The sequence below is a fragment of the Haliotis asinina genome, chromosome 4, assembly GCF_037392515.1.
Source record: "Haliotis asinina isolate JCU_RB_2024 chromosome 4, JCU_Hal_asi_v2, whole genome shotgun sequence".
Lineage (NCBI taxonomy): Eukaryota > Metazoa > Mollusca > Gastropoda > Lepetellida > Haliotidae > Haliotis > Haliotis asinina.
In genome coordinates this window covers 80,009,161-80,027,941 of record NC_090283.1, presented here as the reverse complement: position 1 = coordinate 80,027,941, position 18,781 = coordinate 80,009,161, and the positions used below count along the sequence as shown (strand labels likewise).

Sequence of the window (18,781 nt, the reverse complement as noted above, 5' to 3'; positions counted from 1 at the left end):
GAAAAGTGATTAAATCAATTTGGGTGAATACCGGGTTTAACACTGGTTTGAGTAGTATTGATCCCGAGAGTCTTATATGATATATAAATCAGTATGCAAAAGAAATTTCAACTTCTCTCAAGGTGAAATTCTATCTGTTGTCCAGTTTGTAAACAGTCTTAACCAGTGTACAGTTACCCAGTTTCTGCAGCAGTGTGATTAGGGATGTCACTTGCATTTCATGTCAAAGTAACTAATGGGATATCTTCTATAAACTTGATGAAAACCAATTATTCATGGCACAAATCATTTACTCTAGCAGGACATGATTACCAAGCAAAGAATGACACAGCATTGAGATGATTTACATTTATACAGATTTATCTAGCATCCTAAACTGAATGCCCTTGGCTGGCAAACTGGAAAGAAATCATCATCTTGTGCAAAACCGTCATTTTTCAGATTCAGGAGTACGAGTTTGAAACAGCATTCAGCATGTTATCTGCGAACTACAAGCACCTCTACAAAATAATCATGAGATGACAACGAAATATCAGTAACTATTGAAAGAATATCGGCCTTTCAGCATGTGTGGCTTGAATATCGACCCTTCAACAAGTACAGCCCAGGTATTGGCCACTCAGCAAGTATGATCTAAACACTGGCCCTTTAGCAAGTGTGGTCAAAATATCGGCCCTTCAGCAGGTGTGGCCTGACTATCACCTCGTAGCCAGTGTTGAAGAATAGATTGTTTGCTGGTTATGGCAAATGCAAATGTAAAATCATGCTCCACTGAAGCACAACAGGATAAACCCAGAGGCTTGTAACAGGTGCCCCATACTACTGGATCTAGCATCACCATGAAGCATGACACTGGTGGGAATTATGACTTCCAGATTCACTGTCATTAAAGGCAAATGTATTTAAGTTTGATTTACCCTCTTATCTTGAACTAGACAGAAAACAAAGGGATATCACATATGATCCCTCAGAAAAAGGGATTTATCAAGTTGAATGCGAAACATTTATTACACTGTTGGTCTGAGCATTTGATACCATGACAATTTGCAACTTTCATAACTTGTAAATAAATATGCAGAATCATTGCAGATCTGACTGAACAAGTACATCAAATAATGAAGTCACACTTAAAATATTAAAAACACATGACAGAAGGACATGATGAATACTTACTGCATACTTCTTGGTCAAATCCCTCAGTACAAGTTTGGATGCCTCTAAAGAGATGCTTGTCTGAGTGAGATAGCGAGTGTCTTTGCTTGTAAGTAGAGCATAGAGGCAGTTGTAGACATCGGAGGGGCCCATGTAGTGGAGAAAGAGGCTGGCCACAGAGAAGGCAGCGGGGCTGTAGCTGACATCGGGGTTGGTATGGTTGATGATGGCAATGATCTTGGTGATGAGGTGCAACCCCTCATGGGACAGGTGATACGAGGTCAGGTTGACCTGGTCCACAAACCCTGGCAGGGGGATGTCTTCCATCATTACTGCGGAAAGTAGAGTAGAGTGAGTGAGTGAGTGAGTGAGAGTGTGAGTGAGAGTGTGAGTGAGTGAGAGTGTGAGTGAGTGAGAGTGTGAGTGAGTGTGAGTGAGAGTGTGAGTGTGTGAGTGAGTGAGAGTGTGAGTGAGTGAGTGAGTGTGAGTGTGAGTGAGAGTGAGTGAATGAGTGAGTGTGTGAGTGAGAGTGTGAGTGAGTGAGAGTGAGCAAGTGAGTGAGTGTGAGTGAGTGAGAGTGTGAGTGAGTGAGTGAGTGAGTGTGAGTGAGTAAGTGTGAGAGTGTGAGTGTGAGTGAGTGAGTGAGAGTGTGAGTGAGTGAGTGAGTGAGTGAGTCCACATTTCCATCACTAAGGCAATATTCCAGGTAAAGACACCGTATCTACTGAGTTTATGAGGTATAAACAGTATTACAGTACTGCAGATACAAGACACTAACACCCATTCCTCCATGACAATGGGTGTGACAGACCAGTGATCATTTGGCCTCACTCACTCACTCTCTCACTCACTCACTAACTCACTCACTCTGTACATGAAGAGTCTTTCTGCATAATAAATAGTATGGATATGTTAAAACAAATTGCATTATGCATGTCTCTTTCAAAGAATGTTTTTCTATCAACTTTTGTAATTTGTTAACAGTAACAGCAAGTGTCCAAGAATGTAGCTAAATGGCATAAATGTCAGAGGGATCAGCGATGTCATTTGACTGTGATGCTGCAGAAAAGAATGATGTCACAGTGCTCTACAATTTTTGGGAGGCATTCCATCCTTTGATGAGAATAAGTGGTACATGTATAATCTTTCATCAGGGGTCTGCAAAAGCAACATGGGAGCTTGACGACCACTTGTCAAGGTCCTCTGAATATAGGACATAATAGATGTACCACAAGCTGATGAATATATGATTAGCTGATCCAGTCAGGAATGTTTCTATTGTTGACCTCAAATTTCTGTCAGTGGAGTTTTTTGTTTCAGACCAAAAGCAACTACAGTCACTAACAGGCTCCACTGGAAAGAGCTGAAATATTTTACCCAGTTGTAAGGCATGTTCAAGCAAGCATTAGACTTCAAAGCAGTGCACAAGGCTGCAATGATACATTTACACTATGCTTTCTCTCACAAGAAGAGGCCAGTTTGGGATAATGATGGCTACCATGCCTACATATTTGAGCCTAATTACACTTTTTGTCATTAACAGATTTACCTTTACTCCACAACAATCTAAGAAATGTATATAAACCCAATAATTCTTATGTCATCCTTTCACGAACACACCACTAGAAATGTTTAACAACAGTAATTAACATGATCCCCTGTGGACTGTGATTCACACAACTCAATAGCCATCACAGGTAGTTAGTCAGGAATATCTCGTAATATCCTCAACGACAGTGTCTCACATTGTCAGAGTTTCAACAGTGAATCATGTTCCAGATTCAAGCTCCAGCATCACCACCAACACATGGGGCTGGTCCAGACTAACGTAGATTCACAGCTGAAGCTCTGAATATAAATTGATAGAACAAATAATTCACTTAGGGCTTCAGTTAGCATGAGACAGACAAGGTGTTGGTTCAGTTAGCATGAGACAGACAAGGTGTTGGTTCAGTTAGCGTGAGACAGACAAGGTGTTGGTTCAGTTAGCATGAGACAGACAAGGTGTTGGTTCAGTTAGCATGAGACGGACAAGGTGTTGGTTCAGTTAGCGTGAGACAGACAAGGTGTTGGTTCAGTTAGCGTGAGACAGACAAGGTGTTGGTTCAGTTAGCGTGAGACAGACAAGATGTTGGTTCAGTTAGCGTGAGACAGACAAGGTGTTGGTTCAGTTAGCGTAAGACAGACTAGGTGTTGGTTCAGTTAGCATGAGACAGACAAGGTGTTGGTTCAGTTAGCGTGAGACAGACAAGGTGTTGGTTCAGTTAGCGTGAGACAGACAAGGTGTTGGTTCAGTTAGCATAAGACAGACAAGGTGTTGGTTCAGTTAGCATGAGACGGACAAGGTGTTGGTTCAGTTAGCGTGAGACAGACAAGGTGTTGGTTCAGTTAGTGTGAGACAGACAAGGTGTTGGTTCAGTTAGCATAAGACGGACAAGGTGTTGGTTCAGTTAGCGTGAGACGGACAAGGTGTTGGTTCAGTTAGCGTGAGACGGACAAGGTGTTGGTTCAGTTAGCGTGAGACAGACAAGGTGTTGGTTCAGTTAGCATTAGATAGACAAGGTGTTGGTTCAGTTAGCATGAGACAGACTCGGTGTTGGTTCAGTTAGCGTGAGACAGACTAGGTGTTGGTTCAGCTCCAGAGAAGCTTTCACTGTTGCTCTGAATTTGGGACATGAAGATGACTAGGGGATGGTACAACTCCCTACAGCCTTGGTTTGTTGATCTGAATTTGTGTCTTGGATTTTTGCTCTGTATCAGGGACTGTAAGATAAACTAAGGGGATGGTTCAACTCCACAGAGCCTTTGACTGTTGCTCCGAATCAGGGATAGGGATGGGGATGGTCCAACTCCTTAACGCCTTGGATCATTGCCTTGATTGGAGATGTTATTCAGCAGTTGAAGAAATTATATGAAATGTTTCCATGGTTTACAGACGTTTTCTAATAAGAATTACTGGTCTTCACCTCATATCAAACCAATGGTGTGACATTCTGTTCTTTATCCAGAATCAGAGTTCTAATGGTAGAAGTTCAAAAACCATGGTACCCAATTTCTTAAGGTAAAACTCTTAGACACCTAGATTCAGAGGCTGAAACTAGTGTTGTCATAATGACCGATGACATCACAATAGTCTACAAAGCATTGTGATGACATTTCATTGTAGCCATTATTTAATTTCACCCAATTGTTGATATACCTCTGTGTGTACAGTTTTCTGACACTGACACTGATAATATTCCAGCTATGTAACAAATGCATGGAAACAAATGAGTCTGGGGCAGAAAATGAGTGACTGATATTGTACTCCAAACAATAGAGCACTGACTGTCCACCCTTGCCTTTGTTGTTAGTATGACAGTGAGCCTCAAGCTGTGACTAGTGTCAGTCACTTCATTTCCATCTTATCCCTGCATGGCAGACAGCGAGAGGCTCCATGTTTGTGTGTCACACCCCCAGTAGTCCACCAGGGCAACCCTTGGCCAACATAACAGTCACAGTCAAGCTGACCACTGTGCCAGCCGGGGGAAACCCTTGGCCAACATAACAGTCACAGTCAAGCTGACCACTGTGCCAGCAGGGGGCAACCCTTGGCCAACATAACAGTCACAGTCAAGCTGACCACTGTGCCAGCAGGGGGCAACCCTTGGCCAACATAACAGTCACTGTCAAGCTGACCATGATGCCCCTGGTCACTACAAGGGACCATGTCATAAATAATGAATAAACTTATGTGTTCAATTACTTTAAAAGCTTGTTTTTAGTTGGGTTTTTTTAGATCAATTCATTAAATTTGGATCTAGTTTGTTTCCAAGTTCCCATGTCCATTCTTAAACCTGTGTGAACTATACCAAGTCAAATGGGTCCATTACACTCTAAGAGGAGCATGTTATCAAATTAAATTCCCACACTGAAAACACACAACAGAAGCAGGGTAAAACACACAATTGATATACAATTCTTGTAACCATGGTAACCAGTTTTCCATTATCATTTGGTAGGGGGATGTCTAAGCAAAACACATTCATGGAACCTGAGTCAAATAACAACAATGTCTTTATCCTGTGAAGAAATCATGTAAGTCTATCCTACTTCATGAATCCACAAATCCAGCTGGCTTCTCATAGTTTACAATGGTACAGCCACCTTAATTATATTTCCATATTCCACCTAATGACCTACAGTTATTATCTTTGTTGTTTATATTTTGTTCTGACTGACCAATGAAATTGTGGCTGAGATTCAAGAGCAGTGACAACAGCACATCCTCACATTAATTTAACAACTGAATTAAAGTGCCAAAGAAGTGCACACAAACAAGCACAAACAGAAACGTGTCAAGCCTGTTACTTATAATGTAAAACCAGCATACTGGACCTGCACAACCATCTCCTGTCTGCTTATAGCATAAATAACTGACCTCTTACCATGTTCACAGTCACATCCTCTTTCACATAGTTTAATTCAGATATGCACCTCTATGTCACCATAGTGAACTCGGGCTTCTGATGATTAACCCTGTCATCATAAGTCAAGCTGTTTATACGTACATGGCCCTTCATGGTGAACAATGTCAAGGTCAGTCCTAAAGGGTTAGAGTGTGATTCAGTAAAGTAGGGAGAAAGCAGGGGTAGCCTGGTGGTCATGCCGAAGACCCGGGTTTAATCGATACAATGTGTGAAGCCCATTTCCTGGTGTCCCCCAACATGATATTGGAATATTGGTAAACGCAGTGTAAAACTGAACTCACTCACTCACCCAAAATGTATGGAGGACTGGTGTGATTCAACACACTGTGTCAATCCCAACCGCAACACACAAATTCATGCACTTCAAATAAAATGTTTTGTGTAGTTTTGACACGGCCCCTGAGGTTCTTGGTTGGTGTGTTTACACCCAAGCAGTGGTCACAGTTGGGCTATGAGTGGTGGGTCTCCACACCTGCAGACTGGGTGTCATTCATTAACCTGGCCAGAAACGTCTACTGCATGCTGACCATGGCCAGAAGAATGTTTACTCCTGAGATTTGAGAAAGAAATCTGGGCGCCAGTATGTGTAACAAAGTAGTACACTAGACTAATGCTTTGTCTCTGAAAATATACAACTGTGATGGCAACAAAATAGCCTATTTAACTTGAAAAGGAGCCATAGGGAGAACAGAGATTCAGACTAGGAACATCTGCATTGGGGCAGTGCATGCTGGGGTCATTACCCAAGGAAATCTAGACTTGCTTCATTTGCGCAGCTTTAGCATTGCAGAGAGGGCTACATCGAGGGGCAAATAATGTGGTTCAGGGACTGCAAGACAGACTAGGTGTGTACTTGGTGCATTACGAAAAAAATGCACATTGAGAATGTCTAAACAATCCCTCAAATTCACACTCCAAAACAGAGAGCCAACTAAATAGTGCAGAGGACATGCAACAATCCAATGATGGCGAACTGAATGAAACTGACAAGTAAACATGGTACTGTCCAGAACAGAGCAACTACCAGCTTTGAGGACAAAAAAGGAAATAGCGTCTCCACTGAACAAACTCTATATGTTTAAAGAAAACAAATTCATTGAAATTGTTTCCTATACATCAATAAGATTTAATGGTGCTGTCAAAATCCTTTGAGAAGATGAGTTTATCAAACTATACATCAAAGAAGAAACAGACAGGTGCCCCATGAAGAGATTTAGGTAATAAATCAGAGCCAAATATAGGACATGTACACTGATACACAATTATACTTCTTCCACCCATTTCACATATCAGTCACTGTAAACGTACATCAAACATCATCCTCAGCATCCTAGAAACTGAAGCTGACCTCTGTCATGTGAATCTACATTGCTCCTTGATGACAGGCAATAAACATGCCAGTATGTTTACAACTGTATACTATCTCTATGTTATCCAATGTACACCAATTTCTCAATGTCTATGATCAGCATAAGTAGGTCATAAGCTGAACTGCAAGTACAATACAAGTATTTCTTCATGAATACCATAACAGACAAAACTTAGTAACCTCGTGACAAGATTTCAAGACATCTGTATGTATGAAAGCATTGCCAATACACAAATTACTACATGAAATAAAAAAATACTCTTACCATCATCTCCAAAAAGTTCCTTGTCCATTTCATTGTACAAATCTCCGTCCGCCTTCAGCAGGTGCCTGCAAAGTGATGTCCACAAGGAATGGCGAATCATATGATCAGCAGGCCACATTGTCTGTCGCAGTAACTGTTTAAGCTGTTTTTTCTGACCCAACTTGTACAAATTAAACAAAACTGACAGCTGATCCCCATTTTCCAAGTCATCTGATGTAAATGACGATGCTGACTGTCCGAGGTTGCGGCGTATTGCATCCATGTCCACAAACTCGGAAAAGATATGTGACGATCCGTCCGAGTAACTGTCAAGAGTAGCGTCTCTGAGCACAACACCTTTCTCAGCAAATGACCCCTGCACAGTGCCTGGGTCTTCTGTGTTGACATGCATAATGAATTGTCTGTCAGTCCCACGTGTGCTGGAGGGGGCGTGGCAGCTTACGTCATGGTCCCATTGTACAAGGAGCCAGTCTTCCCATCGCTTCGCTGTCAGACTTGGTCATGTGACCGAGGCAGTTATTCGGCACATGTCACACTCGCCAGTCTGAAAGATAAATAGGAGAAAGAGCTGTGTTAAGACAGTAGCACTTCCTTTCTTACTTAAACATGTCTTTCATCTGTCACTTTAGAACAATCACAAAAACACTAGTGTTTTTCCACAGCCTGACCTAAGCCTTCCGGCATTTTGCTAATAAAAGCATGTAGCTCATTGTCTTTAATACTATTCAAAAGAAGTATGAAGACATTAATGGATGCACATGTTAATGTCTCAAGGTGTAGAGGAGGCACAAACATAAATAGTGTGTTAATCTGGTGATCCGACATGCTCTCCCATACACACTGGGCTCAGGTATCAGGGAGAGATGGCACACACTCAACCTGCAACTAATGTATATACACCTAGATCTGCAATTTAGCAAATATAATTGTTTGACTGGTATTCTAAGAGTTGGCGAACACATGAAGAAATGTACATGAATGTATACACAAGATGTTATCCATAAAATTACAAAATTATCGGCAAAATGATAACATTGTTTATTCAAAACAAAAGCTGTTATCCATAATGATGCCAGTTTTATTTTTCAAACCAGACGTTTACTAACCATAAAGTTGCTAGTTTCACTGTTCAAATTAAAAAAGTTCTCATAAATAAACTTCTTGGTTTCTTATTCAAGCATATTATTTCAACAACTGTAATTTTACACAATATGCCCAAGTGAGATAAGAAAGGCATCTTTTCACCAAAATCTGGAGTTTAACAGAAGCATAATTATGTACACCTATGTTTAACAATCAATTAAGAATTTTTTTTTTATGTGATTGTTTTAATATACCTGGGGCAAGGAGTTTAATCATTCTATTTTATATTAATAATAAGTCATCCTCTACGGTGCACAGTTTGAAAAATTGGGCGCTTGTGGTGTTTATACACCAGAGTTTAACAATCAACAAATATGTTCTAATACACATGGGTTTGGTGTTCAACTAAAGCATCTTGAATTCTGTAATGTACTGAAATCCAGGGTCTGACCAGGAAATAACACTGACTGTTAGGTATTAACACATGGATCAATCAGAATTAAATTATTCACATAACGGTTCACATATGTAGTTTAATTCTGAACCCTACAGATGTATTTACAATGTGCAATATAGTGTTGACAAACAGTGTTACAAATACAGTCCAATGGCACAGATCAAGACTTGGAGACCTGCAACTCTCTGGGACGGTCTGTACGCAGGGCACATACTACAATGGACATGAAATATACTGACTTTCCTCTGCGTTGATAGCATATGATATAGCACACACCAGGCAGACCACTCAATAAGCATACATTAACTTGATTAACTGATTGTGTTTGATATGTCGTGTACTGTCATATCTGAGTGTGCATCACAACAGGAGTGAGCCTGGATACAATGTCACCAAACTACAGTCACCAGGCCTGAAATTACTAAATAAGTCTGGGGAAGCATACATTGGTTCGATTTCCAACATGGGTACATACAGTGTGTGAAACCCGCAACATTGCTAAATCCACTGGGTAAAATGTGTGAAGCTGAAATATTTCAAGGCAGCAGAAAATCACTAACACACCATATAATTCCAGTCACTTTGTCAAATACTACATGATAAGGCATGTCTGTTTGCATATTCATCAGATTAATATGATGATGTCTTTACATTGTAGACTTGATTGAAGACTGCGGAAGATCCGGGTTAGAACTTGTGTAAGAGGTTATTAAACTTGTGTAAGAGGCAACTGACAGAATTGATGCTCATGATGTTGTTCACTGGATTGTCTGGTCCAGACTCTATTAATTACCTGAACCGCCATGTACCTGAAATATTGATGTGAACAGCAATAAACAACAAAACAACCTAACTAAACTAGATTCAAGGCAAAAGTTTCCAGGATCTCTTATCTGTCAGCAGTATACCTGCCTTTCTCTATTTCAAGACTATAGCATTTCAAACAGCCCTCCATGTGACCTGTCTAACATCAACTTACATAATTACACAGTACAAGTGGACATCAATGTGGGCTGTTTCTGTCTCGTGCCATCAGCCACAAGTCAGATCATATCACCACTAACATGGTAGAAGGCCCTCTATGGATTGTGGACAATCTGAGACACAATTATTCAGCTGATACCTTTATCAAACATGACAAGGCCCTCCATGTCAATATTTAAAATTGTCACATAATCCCCCAGATGATATTGCATGGTAAAATGATCTTTGGGCCCTGTATGGTTCACTGATGCAATTATTCAATTGATATCACTATGAAACATGACAAAGGCCCTCTTTATCTTATACATAATACAGGTCCCCAGATGATATCATGGCCCTACATGAGTTCATCTGAATAATTATTCAGCTGATATCACTATAAAACATGACGAGGGGTCCTATATAGGTTCATGGACACGATTAATCAGTTGATACCACTATAAAACATGACAAAGGCCCTATATAGGTTCATGGACACGATTAATCAGTTGATACCACTATAAAACATGACAAGGGCCCTATATAGGTTTATGGATACCAGTACTCAGCTGCAACATGTCATATTTGGGATTTCACTTTCTTAGTAAAATACAAATTCTAGTACTCTTTGGTTGAGTCCCATCTGGGATTTGAACCCGCACCCTCAGAGTCAGGCACTTCATCGCCAGCACACAAAGTCAGCCGCCTAGCCCGCTCAGCCACAGCAACTACCTTAAGTTGGGTACAATCACACCCTTGCAACAACGTCAGACGAAGATGCACCATACTCTCAAGATGAACACGATCAGTGGCTGCAACTAAGCAAGGTTCTGGGGTCATCAAGCTGTCATAACAATAATGGGACCTATAAATTGTCACTTAATAATAATAATAATAATATGTGTATTTATAATGCGCTGAATTCCACACATAAAGCATGCTCATCATCGGATGTCAATCTCAACAGCACATCGTATTTCAATCTCAGCTCCCTGGGGAGTATACAAACTTAACAGCTTAACAGTATACCTAAACTTAACAGCTTAACTTTCAGAATTTCAAAATTGGACTGTTCTCAGAACAAAATTCCACATTCAAAAATGGACCATTAATAAACAATAGCCAGACTGTACCAAAAAAAGTGGGATATTTGGTGCTACATAAAAAGTTTCAGCACTAAATTCAACTTGTCTTGAACAACCTCAACATCTGTTCTTGCCATTGTTCTGTTATGAATATCATTTAAAAATGATTTATCAGACAGTACTGTGGGCTTGTCACTCCTAGAATCTTCACTGTAACTGTTGCTGTTACTCTGAATATATCTGCATATGGTGCACATAAATCAAGTTTATATGTTTCCTCAGAATAAAACATGGTCATCCAAAATCCTGGAAAAATTTCCACCTTTAAGGTGAAAAATATTTAATTGTCACCTTTCTTAAATGACAAATGGCATTCTCAAACGTAAGCCTCCAGGCGTTGTCATAAATGTCTCACATGGAACACAAAAGAACAGGATTGAGACATCAGGGATAATATAATTCGCCATTTTCTAGGTCACATTAAATCTAATGATTTCATTTCTCAGCCTCAGGAAACAAGGGTATCAGGAATACAGAGGACTAACAAGAAAAGTCAAGACGAGCGAGCAGAGAGTTCTTTCTTTGTACAATAAAGATGATCAAAATGATACAGTCAAGATGACAGCTTCCTGCAGCAGACATTTCACTGCGTGGACAGCCTGGCTCTCCTCGTGCCGGATGTCATTCCACGACCCAAGCACTGCACAGAACTCATACATGGAAACTAGGGTCATTGACGACTTGCTAGATATTTCTAAACAATTTGTGAGAGCAATCACTTAAGTGGTTAGGTGCATGTGTACATGCATACATGTGTGAGTGGGTGGGTACATGCACGAGTGTGTGTGCATGAGATTTAGATTTGGACACTGTTACTGAGTGTCAGGAATATTCTAATAAATTCACAACAGCTTGTAATACCATAAATAGGATTTTATGAAAAATTGTTTTGCAGAATTGGTAACAGGGAGAGAAATGCACTTTTTTTAAAAGAATAATTCATGTGTGTGTTGTGAAAATAATTCATTGTCCAAATAAATTTAAAATATAAAAAACAAAAATATCATTTTCAATTACTGGGTTTTTAATGAATCAGTATCATGTAAATCTGCACACCTGGTACGTGGACTTCATGACTGCAAGAAGTCAGCATCACATATCCTGTACCCATAAACTAACACAAGCAATGTCATCATTCAAGACAGAAATTTACTCTTCTATGTCATGGCATTAAAAATGAACATGACCATGTTTAGCTGTGGGTTTAAATGGATAAACAGCTTGATGAGGGACAAAAAATATTTTTGCAAATATTTGAGCTGGTCCAATGTATCACATTTTCCATGAAAGGAATCATAGCACTATTTCCATAATTTTAGTCGTTGGAAAGTATTTCATCCATGCCATTTCACCATTTACAGTGATCATGGTGACCCATGAATAGGCCTGAACCCATGCAGCCCAGGTCATGGTGTCCCGGGGTAGAATTGGCCTTCAGCAACCCATGCTTGCCATAACTGGCGACAATGCTTGTCGTAAGAGGCGACTAACGGGATCAGGTGGTCAGGCTCGTTGACTTGGTTGACAACTCATTGGTTCCCAGTTGTGCAGATCGATGTTCATACTGTTGATCACTGGATTGTCTGGTCTCGATTATTTACAGACTGCTGCCATACAGCTGGAATATTGCTGAGTGCGGCATAAAACTAAACTCACTCACTCACTCTGGTCATAGCATAAGTTAAGCATTACTTGGATACCTCTGACATTACGAGGGGAAGTCAATAAGTTCATAGAAGTGGGTGCTGATATATCCTTGGTGATGTTGTCATTGGTGTCATTATTGAGTTGATTCATCTGTGACTCTGTATACTGATACCCAACCTTCCTCGAGCATTTACTTGAGAGTTAGAGCCTTTAAAAGACGATTACCCTGCACAAATCATGGAAACCTCCAAAACTGAGTTTCGTGCAGTTATCAAGTTTCTCACTAAAGAAGGTGTGAATGCAACCGAAATCCACAAACGCATGATCAATGTGTATGGCGAGGAAGCCCCTCAATATTCCACTGTGGCAAAATGGTCAGCTGAGTTTAAGCGAGGTCGCAGCTCCTTGGAAGATGACCCACGGTCAGGAAGACCTTCTGAAGCCATTACAGAAGATACAATTGCCCGGATCCAACGCTTAATTATGTCCGATCGGAGAATAAAGGTGGACGAGATAGCTTCAGAGTGTGGCATTTCACATGGAAGTGTTTGTACAGTGATCCATGAACACCTGCACATGTCCAAGGTATCCGCAAGATGGGTCCCTCGTAACCTAAATGCACATGATCGTCACCAGAGAGTTGAATCCAGTCGTGAGCTGTTGGACATCTACAACGCTGATCCTGATAACTTTCATGCTCGTCTGGTTACTGGGGATGAAACCTGGATTCATCACTGGGATCCCGAAACCAAACAAGAATCCATGCAGTGGAAGCACAAGCATTCTCCTGCACCCAAGAAGTTCAAAACACAACCTTCTGCTGGCAAGATCATGGCAACCGTTTTCTGGGATTCAAAGGGTGTGATTCTCATAGACTATAAACCACCTAAAACTACGATCAGAGAGAGCGGCCATCAAAGAGAAGAGGCGTGGGAAGTTGACAGCTGGAGTCATGCTTCTCCACGACAATGCACCAGTCCACAAGAGCCGTGTTGCACAAGCTTCTCTTCAACAATGTGGCTTCGAACAACTAAACCATCCCCCATACAGTCCAGATCTGGCCCCCAGCGACTACTATCTGTTTCGCAATTTGAAATCTCACTTGCGTGGAACAAGATTTGCCAATGATGATGACCTCAAGGCAACAACAGAGGCGTGGCTGAGGGACCAATCTGAAGACTTCTATTTCAAGGGCATAGACAGTCTCAAAGACAAATGGGCAAAATGCATCGAGGTTCAGGGAGACTATATTGAAAAATAAAACCAATATCACAACCATTGTGTTCTGTTTTATATCGAGTTCTATGAACATATTGACTTCCCCTCGTATGTACAGCTCTTAAACTGACTACTTCATCCACATGACAATATTTTAAGTTTCTTTTTGTAATTACACAACATCCTTGCATATTTCACATATGTCTGGCACAAATCATGTCTTAGACTCACCAGTGGTGGATAGCATCAGCACTGATGCGTACTGTCTTGCAACGAACGCCAAAGGCCACCGACAATAATGTAATCTCTCTTAAACCGGAGATGGCATTCTAGCCACATGGTAATTCTTGGAGGGGACACATTTGCTTCCAGACTGATCTCATGCAGCTGGAATATTGCTGACCTAAGCAAAAACACCATCTGTGTACCTGTGCCACACCAGTGATCAACAACTATATAGTGTGTGAGCTTGGACTGACTAAATACACTTCGTCAGATTGGCTAACCACGCAAGCCCTTTTCTATTTATGGCTCTATAAACCTACAATCATATGACTATCACTAGGATTAAGATATCTCACAAGTGCAGGAGTATTTGAATAATAGGTCATTTTTATCTCACTAGCATCAGCAGTTATCAATGTGTTCAGGAGACTAATCAATATTCAGAAAACAAGAAACAACAAATTAAACTACAGAAAGTAATATTGTTTCCTACTGTCATGTACTGAAGTTAGGGGTTGTTAAGACATTGTTAATATAGCAGTTATGGGTTAAGATCATGCATTAAGACATTGTTAATACAGCAGCTATGGGTTAAGATCATGCATTAAGACATTGTTAATACAGCAGCTATGCGTTAAGATCATGCATTAAGACATTGTTAATACAGCAGTTATGCGTTAAGATCATGCATTAAGACATTGTTAATACAGCAGTTATGCGTTAAGATCATGCATTAAGACATTGTTAATATAGCAGTTATGCGTTAAGATCATGCATTAAGACATTGTTAATATAGCAGTTATGCGTTAAGATCATGCATTAAGACATTGTTAATATAGCAGTTATGCGTTAAGATCATGCATTAAGACATTGTTAATATAGCAGTTATGCGTTAAGATCATGCATTAAGACATTGTTAATATAGCAGTTATGCGTTAAGATCATGCATTAAGACATTGTTAATATAGCAGTTATGCGTTAAGATCATGCATTAAGACATTGTTAATATAGCAGTTATGCGTTAAGATCATGCATTAAGACATTGTTAATATAGCAGTTATGCGTTAAGATCATGCATTAAGACATTGTTAAAATAGCAGTTATGCGTTAAGATCATGCATTAAGACATTGTTAATACAGCAGTTATGCGTTAAGATCATGCATTAAGACATTGTTAATACAGCAGTTATGCGTTAAGATCATGCATTAAGACATTGTTAATACAGCAGTTATGCGTTAAGATCATGCATTAAGACATTGTTAATATAGCAGTTATGCGTTAAGATCATGCATTAAGACATTGTTAATATAGCAGTTATGCGTTAAGATCATGCATTAAGACATTGTTAATATAGCAGTTATGCGTTAAGATCATGCATTAAGACATTGTTAATATAGCAGTTATGCGTTAAGATCATGCATTAAGACATTGTTAATATAGCAGTTATGGGTTAAGATCATGCATTAAGACATTGTTAATATAGCAGTTATGCGTTAAGATCATGCATTAAGACATTGTTAATATAGCAGTTATGCGTTAAGATCACGCATTAAGACATTGTTAATATAGCAGTTATGCGTTAAGATCACGCATTAAGACATTGTTAATATAGCAGTTATGCGTTAAGATCATGCATTAAGACATTGTTAATATAGCAGTTATGCGTTAAGATCACGCATTAAGACATTGTTTATATAGCAGTTATGCGTTAAGATCATGCATTAAGACATTGTTAATATAGAAGTTATGCGTTAAGATCATGCATTAAGACATTGTTAATACAGCAGTTATGCGTTAAGATCATGCATTAAGACATTGTTAATATAGCAGTTATGCGTTAAGATCATGCATTAAGACATTGTTAATATAGCAGTTATGCGTTAAGATCATGCATTAAGACATTGTTAATATAGCAGTTATGGGTTAAGATCATGCATTAAGACATTGTTAATATAGCAGTTATGCGTTAAGATCACGCATTCTTTCATATGTTAGTGATGTGTTTCATAGTTATTCGTGGAATTCAGGTTGTCAAGCATCTGAAATCCTCAAGGATGTACTCACAGATGTAAACCAGGAAGTAACTTGATCACTTGATTGTAGGTGACTGTTTCATTTGCACAATGTTATAACTGTGTTCCATTGTTGAACACATGGTCTGTTCTGGTGGCCAGACACACCAACATTGGGGAATGAGTGAGCTTAGTTTTACGCCGCACTCAGCAAATACTCCAGCTATATGGTGGCAGCCTGTAAATAATTGAGTCTTGACCAGGCAACCCAGTGATTAACAGTATGAGATTCAATGTACACAACTGGGATGCCATGTGTCAACCAAGTCAGCGAGGATGACCACCCAATCACCCAAACTAACTAAAGATCACTTCTTCACAAGTCACAAAACACGAAATGAATGGGCTAATAAAAACAATGGGTTTTCATTTGTCTGTTACTACAATTGTACAGCCACTGAAAAGTGAACATGAGCAATGGGGTCGCCTATTGGTTAAAGCATTCGCTTGTCACGCTGAAGACCTAGGTTCGATTACCCACATGGCCACAATGTGTCACGCCCATTTCTGGTCTCAAAGCTGTGATATTGCTCATTGAAAAGCGAGAATATGCCACAACCAAGAGAAGCTCAATGCAACAATTTCATTGGCCTACTGCTAACAGTCAACTCGGCTTTGGTCGCAGCCATTTTTTTCCCTATATCACCAAGCACCATTACAAGACTATGGAGCCACTATCGGAAGCACTGTGACCTACCCAAATCTGGATGACTTTGTGACTCAACTACATCACACCACTGTGTCCACCTCATAAACTACATCGCAAGACAGGTTTACTGGGGTTTGTCACTCACGCAACCGCGTCAACTACATCGCATGATAGGTTTACTGGGGTTTGTCACTCACGCCACCTCGTCAACTACATCACAAGACAGGTCTACTGGGGTTTGCCACTCACGCCACCTTGTCAACTACAGCCCAAGACAGGTCTACTGGGGTTTGCCACTCACGCCACCTCGTCAACTACATCACAAGACAGGTCTACTGGGGTTTGTCACTCACGCCACCGTGTCCATCTCGTCAACTACATCGCAAGACAGGTCTACTGGGGTTTGTCACTCACGCCACCTCGTCAACTACATCACAAGACAGGTTTACTGGGGTTTGTCACTCACGCCACCGTGTCCACCTCGTCAACTACATCGCAAGACAGGTCTTCTGGGGTTTGTCGCTCACGCCACCTCGTCAACTACATCACAAGACAGGTCTACTGGGGTTTGCCACTCACGCCACCTCGTCAACTACATCACAAGACAGGTCTACTGGGGTTTGTCACTCACGCCACCTCGTCAACTACATCACAAGACAGGTTTACTGGGGTTTGTCACTCAAGCCACCGTGTCCACTTCGTCAACTACATCGCAAGACAGGTCTACTGGGGTTTGCCACTCACGCCACCTCGTCAACTACAGCACAAGACAGGTCTACTGGGGTTTGTCACTCACGCCACCTCGTCAACTACATCACAGGATAGGTTTACTGGGGTTTGTCACTCACACCACCGTGTCCACCTCGTCAACTACAGCACAAGACAGGTCTTCTGGGGTTTGTCACTCACGCCACCTCGTCAACTACGTCACAAGACAGGTCTACTGGGGTTTGTCACTCACGCCACCTCGTCAACTACATCACAAGACAGGTCTACTGGGGTTTGTCACTCACGCCACCTCGTCAACTACATCACAGGTTTACTGGGGTTTGTCACTCAAGCCACCGTGTCCACTTCGTCAACTACATCGCAAGACAGGTCTACTGGGGTTTGCCACTCACGCCACCTCGTCAACTACAGCACAAGACAGGTCTACTGGGGTTTGTCACTCACGCCACCTCGTCAACTACATCACAGGATAGGTTTACTGGGGTTTGTCACTCACACCACCGTGTCCACCTCGTCAACTACAGCACAAGACAGGTTTACTGGGGTTTGTCTTTCATGCCACAGTATCCAGCTCATCAGCTACAGCGATACCAGGATTGTGTAGAATTTCAGCAAAGAGAGTAAGGATCTGTCTACGCAATTGTGTACAGTCTGGAGACTACCAGAGTTCACGGTAGGATTCTGATGATGATGGTCTCGCGTATACACTGTATGGCCACAATGTGATGTGTTTTGCTTAGTAATGAGTCATGTTTTTCGCTTCTCCGTACAGACAGAAGACATTGTGTTTACAAGAGACGTGGGGAACGTTATGCCAAAAGCTGAATTCAGGAAGTTGACTTTGGCAGAGGGAGTGTAAAGATTTGGGCTCCATGACAAGAGGACAGACTTGGTACATGTCCACAGCAATGAAATGGCCCACAGTACAAAGATAAATTCTTCAGCCACATCTCCTTATCAACAAGCAACAACATCTGGACACGGTCACAATGGCGAGACTGACAATGGCGTTTTTGTGTCACAACAACTCCATGAACGACCATGCCCTCAAGGACAGTAACTCCTTTGGACATTTATGCTGATGACGTCTGCCACAGAACAGTTGCCCAAACCACTTAAGTGTGGGTGAACACTCTGCAGGGCACAACTATACACAATAAAGATAACATGCTGAATTTCAGGTTTGAAGGAGACACAAGCTTAAGGATGGGCTGTAAGATCAAAAAACATGTTATTTACTCTAAAGACCAGAATAAACTGATCATTCAACTTGCATCCAACACTTAAATAATGTGCAGGAGGAGCTGCACTTCTGTTACTCTTCCATTATCTTCTCA

The 18,781-nt window shown here is 40.8% G+C and overlaps 1 protein-coding gene across 2 annotated transcripts in view; it reads right to left on the bottom strand.

Annotated features, from left to right (window-relative positions):
• LOC137281955 (GTPase-activating protein skywalker-like) overlaps positions 1-18,781 on the bottom strand; it is a 45,026-nt gene that overhangs the window by 22,455 nt on the left and 3,790 nt on the right. For both annotated transcript variants that reach the window (XM_067813693.1, XM_067813694.1), the window contains exons 2-3: positions 7,256-7,799; positions 1,174-1,484 (exon numbers count right to left, since the gene is read on the bottom strand). In XM_067813693.1, the coding sequence (XP_067669794.1) occupies positions 1,174-1,484; positions 7,256-7,646 (702 nt within the window). In that variant the 5' untranslated portion in view covers positions 7,647-7,799. The remainder of the gene's footprint in view (positions 1-1,173; positions 1,485-7,255; positions 7,800-18,781) is intronic.